Raw genomic sequence first — 14,803 nt, 5'->3', positions numbered from 1 at the left:
TAAGGGAGATAATATATAATAGGCAATTGCAATACTAGAAGTATTATAAGAATAACCTTATTAAGTATATTTAGAATAATAAGAAGAATGCTTAATTATTTTATAATAAAGGCCTTTGGCCTTATAAAAGGAATAAGGCATAATATTAAAACTAAATTTTATAATTAAATCTACTAAATAAATATACTTTAAAGTCTTATAAGATTTTAATTAAAGATTCTATAATATAATAATTAGTAAGATATACTAGGAAAATAATAAAGAAAGAGAGTTAGCGCTTACTAAAGCCTAATATAAGAATAGGGAGATATATAGGTCTTAAGGACAAGACCTAATAAAGGGGAGAGATTGTATTATAACCTATATAGCTACATTACATAGCCCTTATAATTTCTACTTATAATAAAGGGATTACTTCTCCTAGTAATAATCCTCTTTTATTAAATTACTTAGATTATAATGCTTTAAGACTGGATTACTATAAATTACTAATAATCCCTAGAAATCTAACCTCTAGATTATTATTATTCTTTATTAAGCTATTAGGCTACTTTTAGTATATAAGAATATATTTATTAGCACTTTTATAGAACTTAACTTACTAATTATTAATAAAGTATCTTTATATTAATAAGCTTAATATATATTACTTAATTATTAAGAGATATAATACTTTATAATGCTTAGTATTATGCCTTATATAATCTATAAATATAAACCTAGTATAGACTAGTTTACCTATTTAGAAAACCTAACTATTATAATAAAGCATTATATTAAGTAATAATAAAGTATTATATCTTTTAATAATTAATAATATAGTTTAGGCTTATTAAGGTAAAGAAGTCTTATTAATAGCTAATAAGGTAAGTTTTATAAAGATATTAATAAATATATTTCTATATTAATTATAATTATTAGTAATTTATAAAAGTTATTAATATTTTTATTATATTTATAATATCTTTATTTTAATAATTAAAATTAGAATTCCTTAGTTTATAATAACTATATATAATTAGTAAAAAATATAAGATATATATAATATAACTATTAAAATTATAATATAATCTCTCCCCTCCTTTTGTCTTATTTTTAAGAACTTACTTATTTATTATTTATTAATTCTCCTTAATATTTACCTTAACTTAACCTTATAATTATTCTTTCTTAATATATTAATTATATTATCTTTAAAAACTTAATATTATCTTATTAAAGCTAAACTTATTACTACTTAAGGCTATAAAATTATACCTTACTTTCTTTATACTAAGAATTATATAAAGAATATAATAAAGAAAGGATAAAAAGGTTATTTTAAATATACCTATTATAGTTATTTATATATTAAAAAAGGTATTACTTTATTTAAGGATTAGTTCCCTTTATATAGCTTTTTATATTTTTTTACTATTAGTCTTTTATAGCTAATTATTTAATTTAAGAATAGAGTTAAATTAAGGCTAATGAAAAAGCTATTAAAGAAAAGCTTAATTAATTATAATAATAAAGATATATAAGTATTTATTAAAACTTATATATCTTTATTATTAAAAATGCCTTATATAATTAAAAAGTCTATAAGTATTAAAAAAGGATTTTACTTTAATAAGTAATTATAAGAAGGTAAATAATTTAATATCTAAATCTTTAGTTATAATAAAATTAATTAAGGCTAATAGTATTAATCTTATTAATTAATTTATTATTTTTAATTCTTTTCTTATTAATAAAACTTTTTTAGGAATTATTAAGTATTAATAAGGTATTTTAATAATTTTTATATATTTTTACTTTCTAAGTAATTCTTTTATTTAATAAGGTATTTTATTTTCTTATTAACTTTCCTTATTTCCTTAATTATTATTACTTTATAAACTTTTAATCTTATAACTTCTTTTAATTTATTACTAATCTTAACTTATATTATATTTATTACTAATTTAAGTAGTAAAATATAAATAATTAAATCCTTTAATTATATTAATAATATATTAATATTATAACTAATTTACTTATTTAATTATATAATTTATCTTATAATTTATTTAATTCTCTTTTTACTATTAATATTAAATTTATAACTTAAAGTCTTTAACTTTAAGTAATTAAACTTATATAAACTTAACATATTTTATATATAAAACCTTATAATTACCTTACTTTTATATTTACTAGCTATTAATAAGCTTTATAGCCTTTATTAGCTTTACTAACTATTTCTTTATATTATTAAGCTACTATTTATATAAGTTTTTAATAGTCCTTAGTTTAAGGACTTTAATAAATCCCTTATTACTTGCCTCTATAAGCCTTCCTATTATAAAGGATTACTCTAGCCTTTATAATAATAATATATAAGTAAGAAGACTATATAGCCTAAAGTAGCTTACTTAATAAGGATAATATTATCTTTCTTATTTTAAGCCTTTTTAATTTTTATTATTATAATATAAACCTTAATTTTATATTTATAATTTTTAAAAGCTCTTATAAAATATACAATTAAGTTAGGTATTTTAATATAAAAGGCCTTATTAAGTAGTTATAGGCTTTTTTAAATTGTAAATATTATAATAATATAGTTATAATATTATTAGTAATTACAGTTAGAAATTAAGTTAAATAACTTATTATATAATAGATAATTAAAGTATATTATCCTTTTAAATAAGTTATAAGAAGAAGGTTAGGGCTAGTTAATAAGTAGGGCTTTTTAGCTAATATATATATAACTAAGTTTAAGCTATAATTAAAGTAACTAATTATAATAATTTAACTTAATAAAGCTTTATTATTTATAGAGGTAATAAATATTTAAATTATATTAAATTTTAAAAATACTTAAATATACTTTTTAAGGCTAACTTATAAACTTAAAAAAATAATAATTAAATAAAGTTTAACTTTTACTAATAGGGCTAGTTTATAATTAATTTTTAAAACTTCTTTAATAATTTTATATTACTTAATATATTTAAAATTTAATATATAACTTAATTATTCTATTATAATATTTATAATAAATAAATAAATTATTTTTCCCTTTAAAAAGATAAGTTATTTTACTCTCTTAAAGTTATAATATTATTATATATATTTTTAAGTTTATAAGTTAGCCTTAAAAAGTATATTTAAGTATATTTAAAATCTAATATAATTTAAATATTTATTACCCTTATAGCTAATAAAGCTTTATTAAATTAAATTATTATAATTAGCTACTTTAATTATAGCCTAAACCTAGCTATATATATACTAGCTAAAAAGCCTTACCTGCCCATTAGCTAGCCCCAACCTTTTTCCTATAACCTACCTAAAAGGATACCACGCTTTAATCATCTATTACGCTTCTGCAGTAAGTTATCTAACCCGACCTGACTTTCCCTCTTCTGGCCGTAACTGCTAATAGCATTATAGCTACTATATTATAATACCTGCTATCTAAAGAAGCCTATAGGCACCTAGGCTTAATAAGCCTTATTTAATTAAAGGCTATAATATAATCTCTAAGATTAAAAAAGCTCTTAAGTAAAATAAAAGTAAAGGTAATATATTATATATAATAGCTATAAATATTAAAAAGGCCTAATTTAATAAAGATAATACTAATTATATTAAGATATTAATATTTAGTTATAAGATTCTCTTATTTATATAGTTTATTTATAAGAACCTTTTAATTAATAAAGACTTCCTTAAATATAAGAAATAAAAGCTTAAGGATTTAAAAAGAAAGCTATATAAAGAGGTATAATTAAGTAGGAAGGAGAGGGGGTTTTTTAATGCCCTTAATGGCAGCTTATATAATAAGTAGCTTAAGGATATCTAGTAGTAGGCCAAGGAGGTACTAGAGAAGACCGAGAACCTATAATAGGCTAGTTATAGTCTTAGACTATAAGAGCGCGAGGATAGAAGTAGGGTAATTGCAGGGTTTTATAAAGGAAAAATATATTAAGTTTTATATAAGTTTAATTACCTAAAGTTAAAGACTTAAAGTTATAACTAAATTTAATATTAATAATAAAAAAAGGATTAAATAAGTTATAAGATAGATTATATAACTAAATAAGTAAATTAATTATAATATAAATATATTATTAATATAAATAAGGAATAATAACTATAATAATTCTTTATATTTTAAGTAAGTTAAGAATATCTTTATATTATTTTTAATAATAAATTTTAATTCCTTATAATAAAGATTTATAGTATTTATTATATAATAGGCTTTAATATTTAGGATTTTAATTATATTAGTATTTCCATATTGCCTAGCCTTTTATATATATCTATCTTTTAATAAAGTATATATTTTATTACCTTATTTATTAAATAAACGTTTATAGGGTTAATTTTATTTATTTTTAATTTATTTATCTTCTTTATAAAGGTATTATATAGTATTTTTAATTACTCCTCCCTTATATCTTATACTTTAAATATAATAATAATAATAAATATAAATCTAATTTCTAGCTTTTTATTCCTTTTTAACTGCCTTTTCTATTTTTTATAAGATTATTTTAAATAAAATATTATTTATAGCTTTAAATAATTTAACTTAATTATCTATATTAAGAATAATAGTCTTTCCTTATCTTATTATTTTTAAGACTTATAGCTCTTTTTCTTTATTTTCTATATTATCTTTTTTTTTATCTTCTTTTTCTTTACTTTTATTTTTATAAACTTTTTATTATTCTTTTTCTTTTTTAAAAAGTTCTTTTAGCTCCTTTCCTAGCTTATTAAAGACTTTAGGTTTTATAAAGGTTAAAGTATAATATAAAACTATATTATATCTGCTTTAAGTTAATTGTAATATTTAAATATATATAGCTATTTAAAGGTCTTATACCTAAGTTAGTCTAAGAGTTTATTTACTTTAATTTAAATCTCTAGGTTTCTTAAGTTCTAGGCAATTATATATAATATATTTATATTTATTATAATTATAGCATTTAACCCTAAATATATCTTATATCTTATTATTACCTTATTATATAGCTCCTAGGACTATAAGCCTTACTTATATTTTATATAAAGTATTATTTTGCTAATTACTATATTAATATCCTTAGTTTTAAAAGTTACCTTATTTATTATTATATTACTAACTAAAGTAATATAAATTAAAGTTACTTCCTTATCCTATATTAGTCTTAATAGCTCTTTCTTTTTTATATTTATATTATTATTTATTAATCTTAATTACTATAGTAATATATTTTATAATATTATTAAATAATTTACCTTATATAGTTTATTTTTAACTTCTTCCTTTAATTCTTTATAATAAATTTCTATAAGGGCTTTATTATTTTATTAAGTTTTAAAGGTAAGTTATTAAAATTTAGTAAAGTAAGCTATATATAAATTAATCTATTATATATTATAATTTTAATAACTACCATCCACAACCCCTCTTTCGGCATAACCCCTCTTTCGGCAAGCAAAATAAAAAAAGCTTCACCAAAACTCATCAACTTCACTTACACAAATATTGGCCAAAATAAATAGCTACTTGGAGGACAATGCCTTTGCTGATTATAGAAATGATTGGAGTTAACGATTGTAGCCCTCTAAGGCTGTGCGGGGTACGCGATGTATGCATACCGTGCTATAGAAATAGTGTTAATTCGATCATCAAGTTCTTCACCGCTCTTTTCTGTGTTTTTTGGCCTTTATCTGCGACAACATATGAAAATGCCTAGGTCAAGACTTCGATGGAAATACACAGAGGAAGACATGGCAGAGGCAATATTGGATGTTACTGATAATGGTTTTTCACCTCCTCAAGCCGCTCAGAGACGGGGAGTGCCTCGGAGCACTCTAATCGACAGACTTAACGGCCGCGGGGCCGTGAAAGAGCAGGTCCACCCTTATCGACGCTTGTCCAAGAGCCAAGAGGATAGGCTCGCTTTCTGGATACTCCGTCAGCAGTCTTTGGGCTATGCTCCGTCCCACAGTCAGATCCGCGCTTGCGTCATGGGCCTGCTGAGACAGCAGGGCGAACATCCCGACTTAGGACGCAACTGGGTGAACAAGTTTATCAATCGCCGTGCAGACCTAAAGACCAAGATGGGCAGACGTCAAGAAGCCAAGAGGTTCGACTCTTTCACACCTAGAGCGGTTCATTGGTACTTTGATATCAGGGAGGGCCAATATGGTTGGATCAAGCCTGAAAACACCGTCAACGTTGATGAAGGCGGTATTATGACTGGTTTCGGCAAGTATTCACCTCTATTACTTGTCGGTGCTTGCATTTTGACCGACTAATTATCTTCATTCAGGCCTAGATAGCTTAGTTGTTGGAAGCGCGGACCCGAAGCGCAAGGCCTTCCTCAAGGGACCACAGACTCGGAATTGGACTTCATTCATCGAAGCCGTCACTGCTGACGGCCGCGCTTTAGTTCCTGGCATAATATTCAAGGGGAAACAACTCCAGAAACAGTGGTTTCTTGATGAGTTCAAGCAGATAGCAGACTGGTATTATATAACATCGCCCAACGGGTGGACTGATGACCACATAGGCATTGAATGGCTTGAAAGAGTTTATCTGCCCCAGACTACGCCTGCCGACGACTCTGATGCGAGACTGATCATTTTAGATGGTCATGGAAGCCATGCAACAATATGTTCACTATTTTCCCCACCTCAAGATCAGTGCTGAGTGATGGAAGGATGAATGGATGGCCACGTGCTTTTTGAACAACGTTTATTGCTGCTATCTACCAGCACACTGCTCTCATGGACTCCAGCCACTGGACAATGGAGTATTTAATGCGTCGAAGGCTGCATATCGACGAGAGTTGGAAAAGTTCGCTTCGTTGACTGATTCCGCTCCAATGGACAAGGTCAATTTCATCAGGGCCTACGCCAAGGCTCGCCGAGTTGGAATGACCAAGAAGAACATACTGTCTGGCTGGAGGGTCACTGGGAACTGGCCAATTTCACGTGCGAAAGCGTTACGGCACCCTGAAATCCAACAAGATGGGCCAAACGGCAGCCCAAGAGTGACTCCTGAACCCAGGCCGTATCTTGGCTCGGACGATACGCCACAGACGAGCCGTCAAATTCGTGACCTTGGGTTGAACAAAACACCAAAGACGCGGAGACGGTATAACGTGATAGCCAAGGGCTTTGAAGCTCAACAGCAGACAGTAGCGGCGCATACGCAGAGGATTGCCAGCCTAGAAGAAGAATTGGCTCGGCTGAAAAGAGGGAAGAAGAGGAAGGCGGTGCCGAATCCTAACAAACGTTTTATGACTCTTGGAGAGACTCTAGCTAGTAAAGAGTGCATACCAGAAGGGGCGACTCGTTATATGCCTGTTGGGGTGGAATTTGTCTCTTCAAGCGAGCAAGAGTCAGAATCGGAGGCTGGTTCTGTCATCGAAGTCAGAGAGGAAAACATACCCCACCAACCACCCAGGCGGTCGCGGCGGGTGGCGAAAAAAACCAGAGTACAATAGATAAACCCTATTTATGATTTATGAAACGAAAAATTTCACGGATTTCTATCAATTCGGTCAAGTTCTGTGTAAGTGAAGTTGTTGATTTTTGGTGGTGGCTTTTTTATTTTGCTTGCCGAAAGAGGGGTTATGCCGAAAGAGGGGTTGTGGATGGTACTTAATAATTTGTATTAATTACTTTAAAATTATTTTTAAGTATTATTTTAAAGTTTCTTTAATCAATAAAAATATTAATAATTTCCTAATTTTATATAATTTTAATATTTCCTAAGCAGTCTTTAAAAATAAGTTTAACTAATCCTTAGTATTTCCTTAAATAAGTAATATAATATATAATACTTTCTTTATTATAATATTTAGTTTTATAAGAAATAAATAGAAATATACTTTTATTTAAATTAAAAATAAAATTATATTAATAGCTTATTTCTTAAAGGGTTTTAGCTTAAGTAGCTTTAGTACTTTTTTAGTATCTTATTTCTATAAGAGGTAATTAATATATCTTACTAAGGCAATATCTTACTTATTAATATATACCTATAGGTTATATATAATATTATATATTTACTAGATTTTAATTATTGTTTTAATTATATTAAATAGCTCTTTAATATAAAGAGATATTAAGGTAGTATTACTAAATATTTTTAATAATATAACAATATTTAAATATTAATATAATATATTCTAAATAAGAGCTATTAATATATAATAATTAGGGTTATAAATAGGTAATCTAATTTATACTAAGTTTTATATTTATAAAGTAATAAGGTATTATACTAAGTAATAGTAAAGTATTATATCTTTTAATAATTAATAATATAATTTAGGTTTATTATAGTAAAGAAATCTTATTAATAATTAATAAGTTAAGCTTTATAAGAATATTAATAAATATATTTATATACTAGTTTTAATTATAAAATAGTAATAAGAATTACTAATAATTTTAATAGTTATTAGTAATTTATAAGAGTTATTAGTATTTCTATTATATTTATAATAACTCTATCTTAGTAGTTATAATTAGAATCCCTTAGTTTATAGTAATTATATATAATTAGTAAAAAATATAAGGTATATATAATATAACTACTAAAATTATAACACTAAGCTAGACCTTATTTATATATATATGTTTTATAAATTCTATAAAGATATAAGTCTTATATTTATTTAAGATAAGAAGTCCCTATTATAATAAGTTTTTTAATATTATCTTAAGAAGAAAAATATTATAAAACTATCATAATAGAAATTTTATATTACTTTAGCCCTTTTTATTATATATATATTTCTAATTAGAAATAAAATTATTAAAGTTTTAGCCTTATAATGTTTTTCCTATATATATAATATAAGGGATTAGTTACTAATTTATAGTAAATATAATTATAAAGATTAAGACTTAAGCTAAGATATTAAATTAATAAAATATAAATAAAGCTCTTCTAATAATTAATTCTTATTTAATTATAAAGTAAAGTAATATATTAAAATTAGGAGTGTTATTGGCAAGCCCAGGGTGATTCCAGACTTTTGGCCATTAATTTTACATGGTCTTGCCCATGTTCCTCTAATAAGTCGCAATGGCCATGCCCAATTTTGTTTGCAAAAAGGCTGTGTTAGCCGCACCAACCGATTGGATGGCTGGGCTAGGTCAGGCCGCTACTAACCATTCTCGTCTTACTCAGAATGTACCTATCCACAATGCTTCTAGACCCGGCCTTGGTTGTGGATCCCACCCCTGGGACATGTATAAATGAACCGCAAAGCCTCGCTCAATCGACGGACGACTTTACCCTTCTCAACACCATTCTTGCCATCAACTCGCTGTTCTTCGCAATACCTTGAGCAACACTTGCCCATTATGCTCTTCAAATCGAAGAAGGCGAACCTCTGGTTCTGCTGCCTCATTGCTTGCACTTGTATGGCTGTCAATGGTTATGATTCCTCTACTTTCAACGCAGCGCAGGGATCAGTTCATTTCATGAACTACTTTGGTAATCCCGTATGTTTCTTTTATTCCAACACCACGGGTTGTTTAGACCTTGACCTGAACTAATTAATGACCAGTCTCCATCTGCCATCGGCTCGGTCAATACCGCCATGGGTGTATGCGGTATCGTTGCAGGTAATAATCCATCTTTCCGAGCCATCGGCTTGATGCTCATATTCTTCATCTTCCAGGAGTATTCTTCTCAGGCCCCATTTCCGATCGATTCGGCCGCAAGTGGACTATGTGGGCTGGCGCCACATTTATCATCATCTCGACCTTTGTTTCGACATTTACACCTCCTGTCATTGGTGGCTTCATCGCCGGTCGTGCCATCACTGGTTTTGGTCAGGGATTGATGATGCCGGCTGGACCAGTTTATATCAACGAAATAGCACCGGCAAACCTCCGGGGTACTATCATGAGTTTCTGGCAGCTCTTCTTCACTGTGGGATCTTTTGTCGCATATTGGATCAACTACGGGTGCTCGAAAAATGCCGAGAGCCTCGGAGAATGGGATTGGAAGATTGTTATGCTCCTACAAATCTTTTGCCCTATCGTTATCATGTCGGGACTTTTCTTCTGTCCTGAGACTCCAAGATGGTATGCCATTGGGAACCCCACTGTCTGAGGCAGACAGGATGCTTTCTTGAATGCGATGTTCATCAAGCTACAGGTATATCCAGAATGACAGATTCAAAGAGGCTCACAAAGTCCTCTTGGGAGTTCGCGACGACCCAGACCTTATTGCCCAAGAGATGGAAGAGATACGACAAGCCATTGCGTTTGAAAAGCAACAGACAAACAGCACTTGGGCCCGATACAAGTTGCTGTGGACGGATAAATCTGTGAGAAAGCGCATGCGTAAGTTTTCTTGGCCCTGTTAATGCTCATTGTCTGACTTCGTTAGTCCTCGCGGCTGGCATCAATATTGGACAACAGCTTTCCGGAAACGGCTCCCTCGCAACCTACTCTACCATCATTTACAAGAAAGTCTTTACTTCAAACAGCCAGATTCAGCTCATCAACGCTTTGGGTGGAACCTTTAACATTCTTTTCACTCTGAATGCCACTTGGATGACGGATTTCCTGGGACGAAGACCTCTGCTCCTCATTGGTGTTGCTGGAATGGCAGTCTGCATGTTTGCAGTTGCAGCTGTAGTCACCGAGACGCCGACTCTCGAGGATGGATCCAAGTCTTCCAGCGTGGGTATCGCGACCGTCTTCTTGATGTTCCTGTTTGCCCTGTTCTACAAGCCTTCTTGGGGTGCAACAGTGTGGATCTGGACTTCAGAAATCTTTTCGATGAACGTTCGTGCGCAAGCCGTTGCTATGACCACTCAGTGCCAGTCTATCGCAAGCATCATTCTCCGTAAGTATTTGTTCTCGCTTTACCCGACCTGATAAGTAACAAATATTGCAGAACAAATTTTTCCCATCTTTCTCACTGAGAAGGGATTGTAGGTTACTCGAATCCTGCCTGAAATCTCAATGTACTAACCTTTTTGGCAGCTATGCTATGTATATGTTTGGTGCTATTAATGTGCTTCTCTTCGTCTTCGTTTGGGTCTGTATCCCAGAAACCAAGGGTGTGTCTCTGGAGCACATGGACGTACTGTTTGGTGGCGTAGATCACGCAGATGTGGGAGCTGTCATCGTCACTGAGAAAACTGTCAATGATGATAAGGCTTCCGTCCATGTCACTGAGACCCTGGCGGTCCATCAGGCCAAGTCTGGCAGTGCTGTGTAAGCTAAGTTTATTAAATTTAAGGCGCAGCATAGTAAGGGCTATATAGCTTTCTTTTATCTAGGTCAGTAGGCGATTTATGCAGAGGGGAGTTAAATACTTATAGATATCCTATGGAAAATAATTATAAGTTGTTTTACTATAGTATATAATATTAATATACCTTTAGAAAAACTTTTAATTATAATTAAGAATTTTAATTAGAAATAAGACAGGTTTTCGGTTTTAGATTAATTAGAGCTCTAAAAGTCCTACCCTCTCTTTCTAATTTAAAACAAGGCCTATTTATAAATTAAATATACTTATAAAAATATATAATAAGGCTTATTCCTAATATAATAATTTATACTATCTTAGTAGAGGTTTTTTAGTATTTAAAATTATATGTTATTAATACTATCTTATTAAAGCTTTCTTTTAAATAATATTTTAAAATTATAAGCAAGATTCCAACGGCTTGGCATAAGCCTTGTGGATTGTGTTATGGCCTGGTCCTCTGGACAGCGATTGGCTTAAAAGAGCAGCTAGTGTGCCCAGCAGTTGCAATAGCGATTATTAACTAATATTTTGTCCTATGGTACAGCGGTGTAGCACAACTGTTATATTTAGTACTGCCTCAATCTATTAGTATTTTAAGTAGGGAAAAGTAATAACCTATATTTAAATTCTGCTTATATTCTCAATATATAACAGGGGTAATACTAGGAGGAATATCTTGGAGCTTTAATATATTTGATAGAATGGGTTGGAAATAAGTAGCTAGCATCGGCATCTCTTGGCATAGTATAACTCCCATCATCTCATATGTCCCGCACCATTTTGTGACTGATAGCTGGCAATACAAAAAGGAAATAGGTTCCCTTTAATGAACGGGCCAAATTTCCAGCTAAACTATATCATTCCCCGCCAGGTGCCGCAAACACCCTGATGATATTGACGGCGCGGAGAAGTATGGTAGAGCCAGCCTAACAATCGTCCCCGCATTTCCAGTAGTGGGAGCCGCAGGAACCAAAAGCGGCAGTCTTCTTGCAGGATAGACCGGCAGCTCCCGATTTCCGGCAATCATAATCCTCCAGGAGGGCAGAAAGAAACTTATTGCGGGCCGCCGTCGGTCCCAGATCGGGGCATGCGTCGGTGCATTTATAGTTGCAGCGTCCGCTCACTTCGCCGGTACTGGTGCAGGTCTTCTTGCACGCCTGGACTCCAGCCACAGTGGCTAGAGCGTAGACAAGGAAGGTTGGTTTAACCATTGTAACGGATCTAGAAAGACAGTGAGTATAAAGCGGCGACGTGCGTGACAAGGACATACAAGTGAGGAGGATGCTTTGCTGTTGTATAAGGTGATATATGAGTTGAGTTTGCTGTTAGCTGGGAAGGGCGTCAATCTCAGCGGTATTTATAGACAGAAGTTGGAGTCTACATGCCCAATAAATATGTTAAGGGACCGAGGGAAGCTATGGGTATGTGTTCAGCAATTGGGCGTGTAGCCTGTCAGCGGATGAAGCTTCTATCCGAATAACCCTTGGTCTTACGGTAATAGGGTCGTATCCGGCGGCTTGCTTTGCTGCTTAGTCTTCGGCATTATTGGCAGGAACGCTGATATGTGCTCGGATCTACCGAAAATTGTAGCTCCTATACTTGGCTTCGGAGGTTGTCTAGCCCCTCAATGACCTCCTTTAAGAGATATTGCCCCGACGAACTAGCCCAAATCAGCCTTTAATAGCTTTCTGGCTCTACACCTTCCTTCTTCCAGGCTAAAAGGATCCCAGCTAGTGATCGGCCATAAATTTTCTAGCTTAAAAGCTTAAATAGAGCCCAGCGCACAGCTGTAAATGATGGTAAATGCGCACCGTGTTTGATAGCACACAGCCAATACGCGAACTGCTGACAGGCCACACATAAGCTATATAACACTGCGCCTAACGTAGACGTTCCAGAACTGATGTGACTATCGAATTCCGCCTTCAGCGATGCGTTCTGCATTCATTGATGGTGAAGGGTGAGGATGATCTCAGTGTCGGAGGCAGGTCCTGCAAGCCCCACTCCGTCAGGTTGTCCTGGCTCCGATGGGCATTCGAGCGCCTACCCCGGGGCTAGCTGATGCACATGCGCTACCAACTTGAAGAGGCAGCTAGGGGCTCCTGTCGGACCCAAAGTGGAGCTGGTAGGAGTTGCAGGACCTGTTATAAACGACGACTCCAGCCCTACCATGCAGAAGTTCCTGGAACAAAACCCCGCCTTGCAGAAGTTCCTCGAACCAAATCCTGTCTCGCAGAAGTTCCTCGAACGCATCTACAACAGCTACCAGGATTTCATCGCCGCGCTGAAGCGCAGCGGTGTGCCCAACTGTGCGCTGTGGATGCTGAAGCTGTGCCGCCGGGTGCTCGGCGGCACCCCCAGCACCCGGACCATGGTGGGCGAGCAGCAACTTCGAGAACCGTTCTTCCATCATGACAATCTCATCGTCCAAGGACGTCTCCGCAGTTACATTTGCAATTTTGCCATCTTCAAATCTTTTTCTTAGCAGAGCTTGTGGCAAGGAGATCGCAGAAGTAGCATAGTGGTTCATGCATATCTTCTATTAGAACGATGCAAACTTAAAGTAATTTTTATTATTGCAAATATAATATTGGCAAGTCTGGAACTGCAAATTGTATCTTATATGATCTGGCATCTTGAGCTGGTGATTTATTGGTGCCACGATACCCTCTGACCCACTCTCAAATGCTACCGTGAGGTTGCGGGGTAAAGAAGCTTAAGCCAACCACGTTGGTCTATATTTGTACAAGTACGAACTGCCAATTTAGAAAAGACAAACTAAAATATAAATATTGCGGCGTAAATGGTTATTAGATACCTGCCATTTGGGTGTAAAGTCAGCTGGATTTATATGTATTAGACAGATGTTTCCGGAAAATACATTATAATAGATACACCCCATAATCGCCGCTGATCTTTGCCAAATTTCTATAATGAAGCTGATTTTATTACAGGATCGCTGAGAGGAATAGAGTAACTATGAGATCCGCCATTATAACGAAAGACGTCCTTAATTAAGGACAAACGCTGTGGAAAGTTAGCGCCGCCTTGAAATCCTTCAAGTTACTTAAAGCCTTCTGCTAAGCCCCTGTTCATACTCAGCTCATATGTAAGTTAGATAGGTAGAGGTCGGAGTTTGTATATCTCCATAACTATTTTCGGCTCATTCCGATGGTCGCGATATGCTCAAATCATGCGTTACTACTGTCCATCACTTATAAGAGGCAGAATACGCTATCAGCCTTTGTACCCAGTATGGTTGCGCATTTTCCTTGAATTTTAGAAGATGACGTTTTTTATTCCGACTTCCCGAGCATTATAGCTTGTTAACACTACGCTCTCCATCTTCTGAACAGTATTGTTAATAGTTCCTTTAGCTATTGTCAGCCTCTGAGCCGACCTTGCCTTCTGACTTTTTGGTTATGCAGTGATGAGAGTATATTCAGTCTTGCAGGGCAGATAGTTAGAGCTTAGAGACTAACTTTAGGCAGATATAAAAGCAGATTAATATATCTTATTACAGGAGAAAGGTGCGGCTAT

At 32.6% G+C, this 14,803-nt stretch overlaps 3 protein-coding genes across 3 annotated transcripts; 2 read left to right on the top strand and 1 right to left on the bottom strand.

The window, feature by feature from the left end:
- The first annotated feature begins 9,291 nt into the window (after positions 1-9,291).
- On the top strand, positions 9,292-11,341 carry BKA55DRAFT_587761 (general substrate transporter). Its single transcript, XM_046194700.1, has 7 exons — positions 9,292-9,492; positions 9,558-9,615; positions 9,672-10,080; positions 10,154-10,341; positions 10,388-10,849; positions 10,901-10,937; positions 10,990-11,341. The coding sequence occupies exons 1-7, from the start codon at positions 9,352-9,354 to the stop codon at positions 11,225-11,227; spliced, it is 1,533 nt and encodes a 510-aa protein (XP_046040631.1). The 5' UTR covers positions 9,292-9,351; the 3' UTR covers positions 11,228-11,341.
- Positions 11,342-11,916: 575 nt separating this feature from the next.
- On the bottom strand, positions 11,917-12,884 carry BKA55DRAFT_587759 (uncharacterized protein). The gene is made up of 2 exons (XM_046194699.1): positions 12,534-12,884; positions 11,917-12,484 (listed from the first exon to the last, which is right to left on the bottom strand). Exon 2 carries the CDS (start codon positions 12,472-12,474, stop codon positions 12,190-12,192), a length of 285 nt encoding a protein of 94 aa, XP_046040630.1. The 5' UTR covers positions 12,475-12,484; positions 12,534-12,884; the 3' UTR covers positions 11,917-12,189.
- A 549-nt stretch (positions 12,885-13,433) lies between these two features.
- On the top strand, positions 13,434-13,748 carry BKA55DRAFT_547493 (uncharacterized protein; the record flags this gene model as incomplete). Its single annotated transcript, XM_046191031.1, has 1 exon — positions 13,434-13,748. The coding sequence occupies one exon, from the start codon at positions 13,434-13,436 to the stop codon at positions 13,746-13,748; it is 315 nt and encodes a 104-aa protein (XP_046040629.1).
- Positions 13,749-14,803: the final 1,055 nt, after the last annotated feature.

This window comes from Fusarium redolens (assembly GCF_020744475.1).
Source record: "Fusarium redolens strain MPI-CAGE-AT-0023 chromosome Unknown BKA55scaffold_55, whole genome shotgun sequence".
Classification (NCBI taxonomy): domain Eukaryota; kingdom Fungi; phylum Ascomycota; class Sordariomycetes; order Hypocreales; family Nectriaceae; genus Fusarium; species Fusarium redolens.
This window is presented reverse-complemented; position numbering and strand designations above follow the sequence as displayed.

Excerpts from the sequence above, each read along its gene's own strand:
- BKA55DRAFT_587761 (XM_046194700.1), top strand. The coding sequence starts at position 9,352 with ATGCTCTTCAAATCGAAGAAGGCGAACCTCTGGTTCTGCTGCCTCATT. Across the intron at positions 9,616-9,671 it reads TGTATGCGGTATCGTTGCAG|GAGTATTCTTCTCAGGCCCC; the intron begins GTAATAATCCAT and ends TTCATCTTCCAG. Across the intron at positions 10,342-10,387 it reads ATCTGTGAGAAAGCGCATGC|TCCTCGCGGCTGGCATCAAT; the intron begins GTAAGTTTTCTT and ends TGACTTCGTTAG.
- BKA55DRAFT_587759 (XM_046194699.1), bottom strand. The coding sequence starts at position 12,474 with ATGGTTAAACCAACCTTCCTTGTCTACGCTCTAGCCACTGTGGCTGGA.